Source organism: Dromaius novaehollandiae, chromosome 2 (assembly GCF_036370855.1).
Source record: "Dromaius novaehollandiae isolate bDroNov1 chromosome 2, bDroNov1.hap1, whole genome shotgun sequence".
In the NCBI taxonomy this organism is placed as follows: Eukaryota; Metazoa; Chordata; class Aves; order Casuariiformes; family Dromaiidae; genus Dromaius; species Dromaius novaehollandiae.
The window spans coordinates 50,131,783-50,150,322 of NC_088099.1; the positions used below are offsets into that span (position 1 = coordinate 50,131,783).

The 18,540-nt window shown below is 35.1% G+C and overlaps 1 protein-coding gene across 6 annotated transcripts in view; it reads right to left on the reverse strand.

Annotated features, from left to right (window-relative positions):
* The window catches only part of ULK4 (unc-51 like kinase 4), a 237,515-nt gene that overhangs the window by 172,203 nt on the left and 46,772 nt on the right, over nt 1-18,540 (reverse strand). For all 6 annotated transcript variants that reach the window (XM_064506435.1, XM_064506438.1, XM_064506437.1 and 3 more), the window contains 3 exons: nt 16,752-16,835; nt 6,705-6,866; nt 4,606-4,788 (listed from right to left, as the gene is read on the reverse strand). In XM_064506435.1, the coding sequence (XP_064362505.1) occupies nt 4,606-4,788; nt 6,705-6,866; nt 16,752-16,835 (429 nt within the window). The remainder of the gene's footprint in view (nt 1-4,605; nt 4,789-6,704; nt 6,867-16,751; nt 16,836-18,540) is intronic.

The window sequence follows — 18,540 nt, forward strand, 5'->3', positions numbered from 1 at the left end:
AAAAAATTTAACAATGATGGTGAGGAAGAGAGAATAACAAACCACAAAAAATTTCCCTAGGAAAAGTTTAACAATGATTAGCTGACTGGCTTCTGAAATTCCAGCTTTTTTCTCTGTTTTGCCTTGTATATTGGAAAGATTTTCCTTCTTAATTTCCAGAATGTGGACTGACAGGTGAAAAGATCTGAGATTAACGTGTACTGCCTCAACTTCCAGGGGAACAAAACTGAGAATCAGTGGCAAGAAGAAAGATGTCATATTATGAAAGCAGAGTTAGGTATTCTTAGTTGTAAAAAACGTAAGATGATGATCATTTATGCTCTATTCAACAACACAGTATTTCCTGAAGAAACAGAAAAAGTGAGAACCCTTTGTAGAATTATCTAACTCTGAAGAATAAAAACCTCTGCTCCTGATCCATGCTTTTCTTTTAGGAAGACCAACTGGGCTATATGGTAAATAAGTCAATCTCCAAAGATGTCTCTGTTGGCAACAGCAATTATATTTGTGGATCAACTTCTGATCAGAATGCCTGATTCTGAGCACTGAATCCTTACTCTTACTCTCTCCCTCCCCAAAAAGATTCAGAATTTAAAAAAATGAGTCAACTCAACTGACTCTGTCCAGGAGGTAGACTGAGTACAAACAGCCTCATCAACAGAAACTGCATTTGAACAGTGTCTGCATTTGACTTGGGTGTAGAGTGAGCGATACTACAGAACTAAGCAGCCACCTGCTGTGTGCCTGCAACTTATACACAAAGTTTTAAATCATGCAGTATGATGCACGTTTTACATACTAACTACTACGCAAATCCTTTTGCTGACAGAATAACTGAAAGACAGAAACTTCATACTCAAACTGAAAACCAGCACTGAATAAGATTTATTAGAGACAGTTTTTCCAACAATTAACAATGCCTTCTTACAGAGACTGGAAGAGGGAGAGCAGAAGGATTGTAAAAGTTGCAGAAGCCGCCAGATTTCACTGAGATTCCATTTTAATGCTCTCTGCAAGAGAGGTCAGCACAGACAATAACTACAGAAATTCCAGAAGAATGAACTGTTATATATTCTATAACTCTTTTGCTGTATTTTTGTAATTTAGTTCATAAACAAGAGTGTTCTTAATCTCATGGCTGATTAGCACGGACAATTTAAAGTTCACTGCTTTAAACATGTCAACAGATAATGGAGCATGACTTTCAGCTCCTCTAGTGAGAGCCTGCAGGGGAAATTTCTGAAATATTACCTATGAAAAGCAAAGACTGAAATTTTAACAAAGTGTTTATTTTTTTATGAAATAACCCAGAATAGCAAAAAAAAAATAACGAGAAGAAACCGTGTAAAGCCTCACACTTGGAGTAAATGCATATAAAATGCAACATCCTGCCTGTTAACACTGATAGACCAAGCACAGTGACAACGTAACATGGACACATGCAACTCCAAGCCAAAACACAGCTGACTACACCTATTTGTAGTCCTCAAGCTCTGGAAAACAAGAACATTTTAATATTATTTGTGGGGGTTACCATGGGTTAAGACAACATAGTCAGTTAAAATTATCTACATCAGACTTATCTGGGAGTCTTTTAATGATCTAGATTAAGAAATAAATGTGACATTTGTCAACTGTTTGGGGACTGCAAAACAGCAACAGTTTATCCAAAGAAAGACTGTAGCACATCTTTGCTGACCTGCAGAACTTGACATATCAGAAAAGCCAAAATTGCTGAAATACTTTCTATTACATTAAATATTAATTGTTTCACTGTTATATTGTTCTTCCCTACCCTGCAACTGTTTGATGTATCCATGGAGACTCTGCAGGCTAAGGACACTCTTTCAATTGCAAGTGAACACGCTGTCTCTTGTAACAAGATCATGGTTTTATACTCAAGATTGTCAGTAATATAGCAAAGCAAATTTAAAACATATGACAAAAAACAAGGAAATAATTGAATTTCTTTTTACAGAAGGAGAAAATAGGTAGACCATTATTTCACTATACAAGAAACTAAGCTGCCATAGCAATTATTTTTTATATTGTTGTGTATTCTCAAATTTTCTTTTTATGTATTGCAAATACCTCCATAATATTATCTTAAAAGTTAAGAGTTATAAAGATTTTACTAAAGACATTGATACCTCTTATTAATTCATACTGATATTGACAAAAGAGTCAACATCAGAGGTTGCTACTTGCCCATTTTCAGGTAAGACAAAGAATCAGAAAAGGCAACTGAAATATGAGAGCAACATTATAAGTGCTTCCCCCCCCCAGTAACTGGTTTCATCTCTGTTCTTGAAGGGAGTGGAAAATAAGGCCAAACGTAAGTTTTCAGAGCTAAGGGAGTTTCCAGAAACACATACAGAGCTAAATGCCTTCCATGATGAATTTGTATCTTTATGTATTTTTTAATATACTGGTTTGCAGTTGTATTAAAAGGATAGTCACAACCTTGTCATTACCTCCTGAATAACACTAAGGTCCTTCTAACTCTTAAGCTGTAGTATACTACAATTCTACAAGAGGAAGAACACTTTGGAGACCTGCACCACAAATTTCTTTTTTCTTTTCCTGTCTTTAGTTAAGACAGACTTGTGTGACATGCTCACAGAATATTGAAAAGTGGATGGATTATTAACTTCAGCTTTTAGCAATAAAAAAAAAAAATTTATTTGTACTGTGATCGTACCTGGCAGTCCTTATATTTTTAGGTCCTATTCAAGAAAATCGAAATCTTGTTTCCGCTTCTGAGATCCTACAGTCTAATTGGGGGCACTAACATAGATGTTATATGAGATATGGACTTATCGTAGCTTGAAGGAAGATACAGGTGTCAAATGTGGTCACATGCAGTAGAACTAGACACCAACATTTCAGAATTCTGTTATTAAAGCACAAGATTCTTTTAGTAATAGTGTTGAGTACTATTCCTATTCCTGGCATTAGTTTGATATATGCACCTGAAAGAAATTCTGTATTTGTCTACACCTCAGCCTTCTAATCTGCAAAACTGGAATACTAGTTCACAACACACCTATGATATTTCATTAAGAATTAAGCAGCAATTTTAAAGCTACGAAGTTTCAGCCACTACTGTACTGCATTCCAAAATAATATTTTATATTTCGTATAAGTAGATTGAAGAGTTTCAGAGTTGATTATTTTTAATATAACTCAAAACTTTGATAAAAAATAGTTCATAAAAACTGCAGTGTCAGAAAGAGGGTCCTTTTAGCAACGCAAGTCCTACACAAACAAGGAATTCTTCACAGCAAACATCATGATGTAGCCATTCTTGTTACGCATTATATTCTTTCTCTGAATATTCAAGTGAATATTTTTTAAATATACTTCTCTGAATATATCACCAACTCACAATATGGTGCACTGTTAGAAAATGGGATGTTATGGGACAATTTGCCATCTATTAATGTTGTTGTAGTGGAATCTGTGGAAAGCTTAAGGCCAGCTAACGCGCACTTAGAATGAGTTGGCAATTCTGACAAGGCACAGAAATAACTTTTAGGAAGAGAATGAATGCTCTGAGGCTGCAAGAAGTGATCAGTGGAAGACAGTAGATTATTTAATTTAAATATTATTTTGAAAATGACATATATAGAAACTAAGCTAACTGCTCTCTAGTAAAGCCTAATGTATTTTTTGTAGTCAAGATGAGTATCAATTTACAGCATACATTACGATCTGATGAAAACATGAGCTGGAGGTCCTATTTTCTTAGTGATTTTTGTTCTCTACAAGTAGAGGCAGATTACTTTTGTTTGTGAATTGTAAAAACTTACTGCCAAAGAACGAACACTATTTTTCTAAACACAGAATGTGAAAGAATTTAATTTGGTGATCAAAATAGAAAGTTTTTAATCATCTCTTCTAAAAATTGTATTAGACATACATCAGAACTTGTAGTTTTATTCAGTGACATTAAAAAGAAAACCTGCCTAAGTTAATAAAATGGTGATTTCTGCATGACATTTCACTTACAAATTGCCCTAAGGTCTTTTAAGGAAAGCATAATCCAAGCACAGCTTTAGATTCAATCAGGACACTCATTATTTTCCCTTTCAAATGTTTAAGAGCGCTAAGTCAAAGTAGTTGTCCTCATGCATTTCTCATTGTTTTCCTTGGGGCCATTATCGGTTATTGTCAGGCTAGAGTTTTCTGAATTGATTGAATTCTAGCTGCAGTAGCAATTTATGTACCCATTAGTACTAGCTCTTGAGGATCTGAGAGATGGAAAAAAAAGCTATGCACCTCATTACTTCATATTTTTGTTTGTTTTAAATATAAATAAACACATAAATAATCTACATTACATAAACAAGTGATAATTTTCTGTAAGTAGCAATTTCTGGGGCATATTATTGGGCCTTTAAAATGTTTTTCTCTATTACGACATTAAATCTGCATTTCCTAGTTTTCAGAAAATGGAAATATCTATTCCTCATTTCCTGCTATTCACAGACTTGAGCACCACTGAATTAAACATTCCAAAAACCAAAAACACTAGCGGAGGCAACTTTAACTTTCCATTAATGAAATTTTGTGCCAGTGAATAATATTAATTTGAAGTCAAACCTTTTCTTGAATCAATCTCTGTAGATGAATCCCACACAACAACATAGCAGAAAACATGGTGAGCATATACTGCTGAATTCTGCATATTCCAGTTGCCAGGGAATTTAGTACAGCTGTTAATCCCACTTTTTCAATGACACTCTGGAAAGCACTGGGTGAGTAACGAGTAATTCTGCATAAAGCCTACAAAAGTGAAAAAAAAAGTCCCAATAAATAACAGTAATTTTTATTTTTATTTACTGAAAATAATGGAGAACAAAAACACATGCTGACAACTTTTCCAATAAATTAGGAATAAAGATGATTTCATATGGTTTCAACTGTAATATAAATATTAGGTAAAAAGGCTACTTCTCTATAGAGACATGGGATTTGAGATGTATTGCTATGTATCCCATGCAAGTCAAATTAAAATCTTTGTCCATCAACATCAAGCAATGTTACACCACTCTGTCACCTTTCCCTCTAGAGGATAAGAACGATGAAGAGGCACAATCTGTGCTTGGGTCTTTCATCAGTACAGAATGTAGGTGGTATCAGATAACACAGTGATAGGAAGGAGCACAGACAGCAGGAAATAGAGATGAAACACACCGTAGAAATTCAGGTCACCATAAAAGTAAGCATCTTTCTTCTGTCTCTTTGCTCCTCATATCTTTCCAACCATAATGTCATATATAGCAGTTTACTATCTAGAGTCCATCCAAACGCAGGTTCCACTTGCCTCAGTTAAACTACTTTACATCTACATACTTGTTAACAAACAGGTTAGTACAGTAAACATGCATATTATTCTCAAAATGGCTGGTTTACAAAATCCAGTAATTTCTAAATCTAATATGTTCAGAAATTAAAAGCTGAGCTTGAGACAAGAATGATTTAGCTTCTACATCTCTAAAATCTTAATCAAGAAAAGGAAGAAGATTCAATGACAACCCAATCTTTTAATAATAAAAGTAAACTTCAAAAAAAAAATTAATGTCTCTAACATCTCAGATGCGACTACAGCACTAGGTCTTCCAAAGCACAAGAACATAACACAAGAACACACTAACTCCCCCTTCACAAATATATATGACCAAAGCAAAGAAACAACTCCACCTCCCTCAAATATCATTTATTGTCCTTAAAAAAAAAGGAAAAAAAATGGAAGGAAGAAAAAAGGACAAGTCCACTTAAAATGAACATATGTTTTTTAGACAATAAAACTAGATGGACATTTTATTGATGCAAATAGTCTACTCAGTACCTCCTCTTCCTTGTCCTTTCTAGTCCAGGAATCATACCAACTGCTGCCTTTCCCCCCCCCCCCCCCCCCCCCGCTCTGTTTTTTAACATAGAAGCACACAGTCTCAGTTTCTTCATACAGCATGCCCTGTTTCCTCAAGGATACAATCCAGCCTTTCACCTCTAGTCTGAGTTTTCAAATGAGTGGACAGGAGGTATGAGCTCACTAAACATATTCTTGAGTGTCATATTATCAATAAATTGCTGTCTGTAATAAAAATAATCATCACTCCTGAAGTGAGAGACAACATTTCAAAGCCAAATTTCAATTTGCAAGAATTTCATTGATTCCTTGAAAGATTAAACTTTTCAAACACCAGTCATGGTCAGCAGCATAAGAAAGCATATGCTCCAAGCGGTGAAGAACTTGCAAGGATTTTGTCCTATGTTCGTTTTCAGCACCAGAAGATATATTAGGTTTCAATTATAGGTTTTCTCAGTGAAGGCAAATAAACATGAACAAGGGCAGAGTACTATTTACAAGATATTGCCATAGAGAAATATAACAATATGATAGCAAAATACTGCAAGCCAATCAACTTTGGCACATCCTCCTAGAACCACCTTTCAGCCATCTTTGAACAGGTACTATTAATATTAATTCTGTAAGAATAGAATAAGAAAAGCATCTCAAATAACATAAATTCTAGAATCCAAAATGTTCAGTTTTCACTTTCAAAAAATATGTAAATATATTTTAATGTAATATGAAATATAAATATGCATACACAATTTCAAATTCCATACAAAATATTTAAAGCTTCTAAAATAATACCCAAAACACATCAATATTATGAAATGAAATTACTTACCGAAACAGCAGTTATCTTCAGGGAATCTACTGTAGAATGTGTGAAAAGGTACCACAACACAGGTCCAATTTCTGCTGTAATAAATCCTTGTGCATGGCCAGAGCAAGTAGTGCAAACATTTTCAATGATTTTAGCTGCCAAATGGTTCACTACACGCTCTTCCTAGAGGGGCAAGTGGAAAGGAAAGCTTATATGCAAGCATTTTTAAGTTTCTGACTTGTTTTTAAACTAATTACTATGCCTATGTTTTATTCACTGTATACTCTCTTAGTGTGGCTTCTTAATTTTTATTTGAAGTTTGGGAAAGTAATTTCACAAGAAACTGCAACTATTTCTGAGAAAATTATGTTTATGAATCCTATTCACCCACCACTTGCTCTTCTATTGTAAAGAAAATTAATAGAAATATCATTTAAACACAAAATGTTTCAGCTGTAAGTGATCAGCCTGAATTAAATGCAGTCACTAAAAATGAAAAGGTGTCATGTCAAAGGTGTTGATCAGTGCTTTATGAATAGATATCTGTTTACCAACATACATCACTACAATAGGCTTTGAACAGCATGATTATAAATGAGACATACAGTTATATCAGGAAAAACAAAACTAAAGAGATTAAACCCTTCTTACCCAAAACAACCAATAACCCCTGGGGATAAAGAAGAAGTCTTCTTGCAAGTCAGGTTATCTTGTTATTCCCTTTTCTTCCTCTTTGGAAATACACAGTCTTGACCAATGTCTAAGATAAACCTTTGGGAGCCATTTACTACCGCAATTCCTAAATTCCCTAATAGATTCTCAACTCTTGGTGATTTTTTTTATGCTAATCAAATCTTCTTAGCTGCAAAAATGTTTGTGGGAAGCCACCAAATGATTCTATCAAAATACATAAGGTTATTCATCCACACTACACGTAGTCTATACATGTATCTTTAATTTCTACTTCATTTCTACATATTACTTTACACACTATAATGCCTCCATGGAATAAAAAATTATCATGTCAGAATAAATGATGAGCCATCAGCATACCATGAATGTTATATGGCAGTAGATTTTTTTAATCAAGAAAACTGTTACTGACTCCAATGGAAGTTTAACTTCATACTTAAAATCAAAGTGTGTGACATCTTTACCTTAACAGAAATGGAAGATTTATTGCTCGTAGTTTTTTTGGCTGGGCATTGCCCCACCTTATTTCCATCTGTAACTTTGAATAAGCAAGGTTTTTCAACAATGACTTAAACGATATCCATGAGTTCAGCAAGGGTGAATTTTTAGCATAAGAAGGACAACCAATTTAATTTGTCAAGTCTACCTCACAGTCTGGCTTCACAAATAATTCACCATAATATCTAATTGATTTCTTTCTTATACTAATCTCCACATTATCCCACTACCCTTTGGATATCCGACATTTATCTTCAAAATCAGAACCCCCAACAACTGTAGGCAGTAATAATGACACCTTCCGGAAATCAGTACAAAAGTACAAAAAAAGAAGTGGAGAACACTCATTTCATTAAAAATATATTCTATACCAACTCTTTCTTCTACTGACTTAAGCGTTCTAAAATACAGAGTGATGCAGAAATGTTTGGAAACTCTAGTATAATGCTGTCAAAAAAGCTTTTTTCATACTCATTTTCATGCTAATACTTCCTGTTCTCCCAAAGAACTGCAGCTCTAATCCAAACAGTTAAAAGAGACACCAAAGCCAACTCCCATTTGAAAGAGTTGCACTCTGTTATAAAACTCTACTAATTTCTGTGGTCCTCCTTTGATTTACAGCTATGAAAACAAAAAAGATCGGTTCCTGGGTTTTTACATAGTTTTTATTACTGCAATATATCATATCATTTCAATCTATTAAAGACCTAGATACACAGATATGTTTAACAAAATAAGGTGTCTCAAAGCTTTTTATAAATAATATTTTTAATCTTTTCCAGTGAAATATACTTCTGAATCTCAGTCTATTTTTTTGCACAGGTAAGGTTAAAAAACGCATAGATTTATCAGGTATAAGCATTTAAAATCCACTCCATAATTGAAACATTCATATTCAAGGTAAGCCTCCCTTACAAGCTAAATGATTACTAGGAACACTAATTGGAGCTCCACTGCTGCTTTGAACAGTTACTAAATACATTAAAATCCCATAAATAAACCAGAGTAAAAGCACTATGCAGCAGATAATGGTGATTACGAATGCTAACAGATCTCCAGATGCAATTCTAACTTTTCTTTACAAAATTTGGTCCTGAACGTGTGTTTTATCTTGTTCTTTTCAGCCGCTGCTGAGATGAATTATAACCTGTGCCGGATAACCGGTCATTCTACTATCTTGGCTAGAAAAGGGTCATGTATCGTCACAGTGCTCTATAAACTCAATGAGGCTGTCAGAGTAATTCCATTTGCTGCCACCTGAGATGTCTATCCAAGCCCCTTTGGGATCTATTCCTGAGCACTGTCTAAGCAACAAGACTTGTACCATTTTCTGCTTAATTAAGTCTCTGGAAGGGAAGCCTGAGCTAAACTAATATTTGGCCTCTTAACTAAAGGAGTCATCCTGTCATGTTACCAGGACATAAGCTATGTTAGTGGAACTAAATGGATCTTCAAGATGCAAGTAAAGAGCTTCCATGTAACAGTTAACCTCTGTTGATATCATAAACTGTGTTAAAGCTAAACCTCTGAATAGAACTGTATCAAAAAGAAGCATGTACTCTCCTTTGTCTATTTTTAGATTTCAACTAGTTTTACAAAATGCACTTGGAGCTCCTAACTTTCAGTCATGTTAAACACTTGCAGCTAACTCTGTTTTTGATTAGAATCACAAATGTTTAGTGAAAATGACCCGTAGGTGAGAAAGCAGATACCAAAAGGATAAATAGATGTAAACTGCTAAAGGAAAATTTCTTTTAAGGAAGTCTTTTTATTCAAATTTTAAAAGAAATTAAGCAAATCAAAATTATCGATGCATCTACTTTCATTTTTTGGAAATAGCAGAATCTACAGGATACTATTTTTGATTGTGGAAGAACTAACAGTGCACCACAGATTTCAGAGGCACTGAGGATACAGTCATTACCTTAAAGAACATACTACATAAAAACATCATAATATCCTTTACACCTTGACCATAAAATATTTTATGACCTTTTCATACTATATTGTGTGTAGATAGCTATACTTGAGATAAAGCACAATACTGATAAAGAAACATTTGAGAAGCAGACTAAAAGATCTAGGAAGTAAGACAGTAGTCCATCATTATTCTAAATCGACTTCCATATAATTCTTCCTTTAATCTAAAAAGACAGAATGAAAATACAAACATAACTTAATGAAATAAACCTGTATGATTCTAAGCATTCATGATTATAAGAATCAAATCTCATTTGACTATAATTTGTGATATAAATCCTTCACAAAGGATAACGAACACTTAGAAATACATTTTTAAATACCTTTTATGGAAAAAATAATTCTGTCAGTAAACTAGAGACCTAACCTAGAAATGGAAGTCTGAATGTGTATGATTTGGACTATTACTTTTATGGTATAGACTGTCCTATATTTTCTGAGAAAATAATCTCCTTGTCTCCTTTCTTCTCTGAACTCATTGTGAAGGCACTGTTCTGGCTAAGAACATACGTTCTAAGTAAAGATCCGTACAGATGCAAAATCGAAGCCAAACTGGGACCCTATACCTCTGACACTTACTAACCTGCATACAGCATATATTCCAGTAATAGGTAAACAGAACAATAACATTGACTATCAAAACAGAAGTGTCCCTATTAAGCCACTCTTTTGTATTGTACTTGAGCCCTTCTACAAAAAAATTTACCACTAAGTCACTGTAACTATCAAATAGAAGGAAGCAAAGGAAAAATCAGGCTCAAACATAAAAGAAAAAGAATCTTGTTAGTGTATAAACTTGAGAGATGTTACTCACTACTTATTTTACATGAGGATTTCTACCCTCTGTTATATTGCCTTATATTAAATATTAACCACTTCTTGATCATCTTCTATTGTTAAAATTTCTCATTAGTTCAGAACCAAAAATTCCAGATTTTTATCTTTCCTCGTTAAGGAAGAACTCTCATGAAGGATGAAAATGTGTATTGTAACTTACTGGCAAGCTGTAATTTATTAACAGTCTTGCTTATATGGTACCTTGAAAAATGTATATGGAAGAGACAGAAAATTGCACTTTGTAACCTCATGCACTATTTCTGATTAAAGTACATTCTCCAGGTGCCACACTTTTAAATGAGAAGATTGTGCACATTCTAAAAGCCAGATATAGTTTATTAGTGATAGCTGTATATATTAATTTATCCATGAAAATATATTGCCTATATATAATTTTTCCGGGTTCTATGAAGTCATATCTAAAATTATGCATAGCAGTACCTTACATTTACATGCCATTTGTAAGCAGAAATGGACAGATACCAAGCTCCTGAAAGCTTTTTCAATATTTCCTTCCTGCTTTCACACAGGAAGGCTCCTAAGAACACTTTCATACAGTTCCTGACTCCATTGTCTATTCTCACTGCACGACTATGTCAAAGCAACATAATGTAGACCTAAACAAGCCAAGAAAAATAATAAAAGGGATAAAAGAGCAGTTTGGATATGGGAAAGATGATTACCACTAAGACGACTATCTGGAAAAAAAAATGTTTAAATGAAGGATCGAGAGAGAGAGAGAGAGAGAGAGAGAGAGAAATGGATGAAAGGAAAAAGGCAGCCACATCAGCATTATGTGACTAATAGTAAATAAGAAAAAAAAAAAAGTGACTACATGTGACTACATAACATACGAACATCGACAGACTGTGACAGCAGGGAGACAAACTTTAGCAAGAGAGAGCCCTGAAAAATCTGCAGAAGCCTCTCTTTTGAGAATGTGAGCATTAAACAATCTTGTTCTTACTGCTGTAGGAACTAAGCTCCTTAACTGTAGAAATCAGGACCCTGCGATCTTAGCGACGACACGCAAACATTTAGAAGTTGAACTTGGACACAAATGCAAATGCTTATATCAGGAATTTTGTGTCACTGTTGGAAAAAGTTGTTGTAAAAGGTTAGTAGGCAAGGGTTGCAACACTTACCACATAGATTCTGACAGACTGAAAATTATACCAAAGCTGAACAATGACAAGTCCAACTTGACGTGACTTATTTATGAGTATACCAATTTCCTTATTTTGACACAACATTGAACATGCCTGTTCTTTGCCTGAACCAAAAATAACTTCCATCTCAATTTATCAGTGTTAAAGTGTAGTAAATCTGAACTTGTGCTCCCCTACTGATAAAAGTATTTTCCAATCTACTAGTTTACTATCCTAAAAGCCCTTTAATCTATATACTTTTTGCTACTGTTAGATTTTCAGGTATAGAACGTATGCAAAATTGACACTACATGCATTTTCTGAACTTTTTGTTCCTTTACTGGCAAATAAAAGGGACACAAGCACATTTCAAACTCTCTCCTGCCTCTATTATTCTGTTTCCAAGGGTAAGTCTGATCTGATAGTGACAACTATTACTAGAACTCCAGAGATCCAAGTACACTTCAGAGCAATTCCTAATGGAATTGAAAAACAGCCAACTTATCTTAAGAAATTCAAGGTTATATGAACTATGGTACTGAATGATGTAAATTAGTTTTACTTTCTTAAATTCTTATTAAAGACATCAAATAAAGCTTCCTAATTGGCAATAAAAGATTACATGAAAGTATTTCATAATGCACATACTTAACCCAGTGCAGTAATGCAAAGTTTATTACCAAAAAATTAGTTTGTCATAAACACAGAGACCACATTTACATATTAACTATAGAAAGCATACTGAGAGATAAAATTTTATTAAAGAAGCTTAAAATAATTAAAATCAATATGTGATTTAATTAAACTTAACTCTGTTAATTGCTAATGTAAGAGGGCTTTCAAGCCAGAGAAATGGGAAGACAGAAACCTCATGAAATCCAAAAAAGACAAATGCAAAGTTTTGCACCTAGGCTGGAATAACCCCCCGCAGCTGTACAGGTGGGAGCTGCCTGGCTAGAGAGCAGCAGGGCAGAGGGGTATCCGGAGGGTCAGCCAGAGAGCAGCCTGAACGCGAGCCTGCAGTGTGCCCTGGTGGCAACCAAGCTTAACTGCAGACTGGGCTGCATAAGCAAGAGTGCGGTCAGCTGGTGGAGGGAAGTGATCATTCCCATCTATTCTGAAATGTGATCTCACATTTGGAGTACTCTGTCCACGTTTAGATTCCCACTACAAGGAAGACTTTGACATAAAGGAGTGAGTCCAGAAGAGGACCACAAGTACGACTGAGGGGCAGAAGCACACGGTATTCATGAAGAGGCTGAGAGCGCTAAGTTTGTCCAGCCTGAAAAAGGGAAAGCTAAAGGGGGGAGATAACAGCTGTTTTCCACCACCTTATAGGTCGTTATAGAGAAGATGGAGCAAGACTCTTCCCAGTGATGCCAATGAAAGGTCAAGAGGCAACAGACACAGACTATAGCATGGTAAATTCCAATTAGATATAAGGAAAAATGTTCTTCACAGCAAGAGCACTCAGACACAGAAGCAAGGGCCTAGAGAGGTTGTAAAATAACCATCCTTGAAGTTATTTAAAGCTTGACTAGATAAAGCCTTGAGCAACCTAATCAAAATTTGAAGTTGGATCCAACTAATAAAGTTGACCTTGCTTTGAAAAGACGCTGGACCAGATGACTTCCAGAGGTCCAACTTAAATTACTCTATGATTTGCCTCCACTCAAAGAGGAAAAAAATATATATATATATAAGGCATTTGATCTTAATTTTCTTTATATAACTGTGTCCATAGATAGCACATTATTTCTTATTTCATTGCCAGATGTTATGTTAAAGAGCATGTTTAATGTTTTCTAGTTACAATCATATAGTCTTTTGCACTGAGAATAATTCTGAACATTAGGGATTTTTTTCTTCGGTTATTTTGACCATCCTGCTGGCACTCTGCTGGACTTACTCTATCATGTCACTATCTCTTTTGTACTAGGGAGTCCAAAACTGAACATGAAACTCCAGATGTGGTCTCACCAGTGCTGAATGGAGGGGAGGGATCACTTCCCTGGACCTGCTGGTTACACTCTTGCTAATACAAGCCAGGATGCAGTTGCTCTTCTTTGCTGCCAGGGCACACTGCTGGCTCATGTTCAGCTCTCCACCAGTATCCCTGGGCCAGGTTTTCTGCTGAGCTGCTTCCTAGGGAGTCAGCCCCCAGCCTGTCCTGTTGCACCCATCGCAAATGCACACCCTTGCATATGCTCTTGTTGAAGTTTATGAGGTTCTTGTTAGCCCATTTTTCCAGCCCATCCAAGTCCTTCCAAACAGCAGACCTGCTGTCCAGCACATTGACGCCACCCTCACTCCTAAATTTGATGTTGTCCACAAACTTGCTGAGAATATACTCCATCCTGTCATCCTGGTCATTAAGGAGCGTACGGGGGACTGTGTCAAAAGCCCTGCTGAAATCGAGGCATACAATATCCACTGCCCTCCCCATACGATGGACTGTGTCAGAAGCCTTGCTGAAGTCGAAGCATACAATACCCACTGCCCTCCCCTTGTCCACAGCACCAGTCACCTCCTCATCACAGAAAAGAATCAGGTTGGTCAGATGGCTGAAACATGACATACGAAGAGAGGCTGAGAGAGCTGGGTCTGTTCAGCCTTGAGAAGGTGGTACAGGGGAGATATCACAACTACCTGATTAGAGGATACAGAGGATGTGTAGCCAGATCCTATCACAAGTGCATGGCCATGAGACAAGAGGCAGTGGCCACAAGTTGGAACATAGGACATTCCGATCACATATTACAAAAACCTTTTTTATTATGAGGGTGATCCCCTCCTAGAACACGCTGCCCAGCGAAGTTGAGATCACCATCCTTGGAGGTGTTCAATATTCAAGTGGACGCAACCATGAACAATCTGATCTGATAAGACCTGCTTTGAGCAGGGGGTTGGATTAGATGACCTCTCAAGGTCCCTCCAACTTAAACTGCTCTATGATTATACAGCTTTGAATATGTTAAGATTTTTTTCTGAAAGATTTCTGGTTATACGCTAAGTCATTCTTATAACACTGCACAGTCCTTTTTATGTAAATTCACAAAGTCAATTTTATTAACTTTTGCTTTTAAAAACTGTAAGATCTCCTTTTCACTAAATACTGAGAAACACTGAAAAGACTGATACATTATCATCCTGGATGCATCTACTCCAGTAGTCTCACTTCTACATGCTTTGAAACAGATATAAATAAACATTTAAAAGGAATACCACAAACTGAACTGATTATTTTCAAATCCTTCTCTCACTTTTCCCATCTTTATTCATTTCTCTTCTACTCCCTCACTCCCGCATCCAAAACATCTGGCACAAAAACTTTTCTCTTTTATAGCTGATCTATTACTTCCCTAAAAACTAAAACCTCTTGCAAATAGCTGCCTACTACTAATGTAATTTTAACCATCCAGTTTTAGATGCTGCCACATCATTTTCCAAGAAAGAGAGATGGCTTGTAAAGAAGTTACATAGGATAAAGAGAGGGTTGCAACATGAGTGCAGCAAAAAGCAGCAAAAGAAATTACAAAAGTTAATAACAGCGTGTGGTACAATTCTTTCTCCATTCCCAGATGTTGTGAGGTACTTTATGTATTTATGTATACTTTTGATTCTTCAATCAGTGCTGTTCCAGGAACTTGGGGCAGCTACAATTGAGACAGAGCAATTTGTATTACCAAATATGCACTGTACTAATACAAACATTACTACTTAACACAACTCCATTACAAAATTCTAGCATTTTCACAAACAGAAATTGTAGAAATCCAGAACTGTGCTTGGTTAACTTACTTGCTAACTTTAAACTTACAGAGGTATTAATTCAAATAGTTGCAAGTAAAATGTACTGTGTGGGGGTTTTTTCCAAGAAAAAAAATGGGAAGATAAATTACTAAGAAAATTCTGAGTGGTTTCAGGACTAAGAATTTATTTCATTGTTCCAGAATAAATTAGTTTCTTTTGGATGTTTCCATTTACTTCCTATATCCTGAATATTCACAGATAACAATAAATAGCTTCTCACAAACGTGCCTTGGAATGGCATCTTACTGTAACTATGAATATAGAACTGGAAATATACACACAGCTGTGTGTTCTTGATCACCTGAAGTTTTGAAGATGTTGAAATGCATCTACAGACTTCCACCATTAATCACATTCTATAGGCAATAAAGATCCCAGAAAAAAGGAAAAAAAAGGGGGATTTATCTTGCTTTCCCCACCTCCATCAACTCCCCATCATGTTTTCTGCCTTTAGCTTTGCCTTGGGCAAAAATAAAGTCAGCTCGTCTCAAATAAACTGTGAATGCCAACACTCTACTCAATTCTTTCTCATTTTACAAACTGGAATTATAGGCATGTTCTTCTCCTCTTTTAACATGGCTAAATCATCACCAAGAAAAATAAAAACTACAGCATAGCATATGCAGCAGAAAAAACTAGTTATTACTTTTAGGCCTCAAAAGAGCACTAATAATCCAATAAGATAACAGTGCAGTTTTTAAAAACCTGTGCATCAGCCACTTTTTAGGTAGAAAGTAAATCTTGTTAAAAAATAAACTGTACAAACTATACATTTTAGGAAGACAGTACACATTGTTGGAACATTTCTCAAAAGAAAGCCACAGTATGAATAAACTCAGCATTTACTAGCAGTAATTTTTATTTACTATACAATTTCCAAAACCCAAGCAGCAATGCATAAACATTGAATATACAGAGAACGACACTGCAGTTTTGCATTCTTCTTCTGCTTAAGTCATGGTCTTATCATGATTATTTAAATTCTAGAGCAATACTTGCTTGACAAGGTACTGCAGCGCTGCAGGCTACAATCCTCACACAATGCCTAAAGGGTTATTACAGTGGAGAGATTCTACTGAGGACAATGAAAGAGCCTTACCCCTTCCCGAAGGCACCTCATTAGCACAGTGTAAGCAGCCAAGGGAACAACCCAGCATTCTCTAGGGTGCTCTTTTTTTTCCTCCTGCAATGAGGCCAACAGCACAAGTGATTAAATCAAAAAAATCACAATAATCTCACCCACATAAAAAATAGGTAACATCTTAATGCTTAATTTTTCTTAATCCTTAATTAATCTTTTAATAAGATTCACATTATATAAATTTCAAATTAACATATACTAAAAAATGAATTCCAGGGCATTATTACTAACGTTATTTCATGTGCAGCACAAAAATTGGTATGTTTATTACCTTAATTAAATACTCTCCAAGATCCATAATGGAATTTGTCCTAATATTTCTGGTTTTCATTGATTCCAGCTAATTCACACACATAAAATGATCTCACATTCCTCTTGATCATTTTGATTAATTCAGAAAGAGACAACTGATTATTGGAAGTGAATAAGACTTCTCTTTAAATGTGATTTAATTATACCAAAACAGAAAATTACTTTTGTCTGTGCACTAAAAAAAATGTAAGTTTGCTTTGGAAAAAATATTCAAGTTATTCAGGGAAATGCAGTGTTTAATAAAACTAACTTGACTTATAAAACTTACAAAATATACTTGAAAATAGCCTTCAGTACAAATCAACACTAGCCCAAGATCCTTATGTACATTTCCCTGAAATCACCCTGCTGGAAGGGCTAATTCCCTGTTAGTTTAATCAGTATTTTGATTCTTGTTTGAAGTTAATGAACTCCACTTCTCACACACACACAGCCCCCGCAATGTACATTTTCAAATTTGAAGGAAGACATTTGGATTTTCTAAACAAACGAAGATTTGACTAGAACACCATATGTAGGCTAATAAACAGACATTAGCAATAGCAAAAGAATAGCCTTATTTGGGAAAGTGAGAAATAGTGTACATAAGATGATACGCCATAAAATCAATGTGTAGATTGTTTCAATAAGTTGACAAAGTATGATAAGCAACCATTCCTTCAGAAATTATACATTTATTGAACTGATTATATTAGCAAGCGCCCAGAATCAGTTTTGGTTGGCATAAGGCTGACAGAAGCTATATATTCATAATAACTGAAAAAGAAATACTCAATCATTATTTAATATTAACATTGTCTTAGAACCTAGAAGCACCTAGCAAAACCCTAGAGGAGAAAAAAACACCCCTCCCCCACCCAAATGCAACAGAAATGCCTCCAAAAGCTCACAGTTTAAAACGTAAGTATTTAGGAGCTTCATAAGACAATGAAGCAGGCTGAAAAGCAAACTGGGGGAAAAAAAAAAAAACACAGAAAAACAAAATAACAGATTATATATAGTTCTTAATCAACCAAATGCAATTATCATATTTTTTCTTAAATAAGTCAAAGCATAATGGTCTGCTGTTTGAAGATTTGAACTAGGACTAAACATTCTTGATTCCTCATATATTACCACTGACTTGCTGTGTGATCTTGACAAAGTCATCCAATAACACTGCTCTGCAGTTTAACCAGCAATAAAATGTCTACAACACTATTGCACTTTATGGATACACAGGTACAGTACTGGCAAATGAAAAGCTTTATAATGAGCAAAATATTTTATTTATTTATTTATTTATTTTAAGTATGACACAAATGTCAGTACCTCCGGATATACAAATCACACTGGTATCTTTGAAGTTTTACAAAGATACAGTGTCTTGAGATCATACACATTGAACAGTTCTAAATCTGTTCTTCCTGTTCTCTAATAATTAGTTATAATTCAG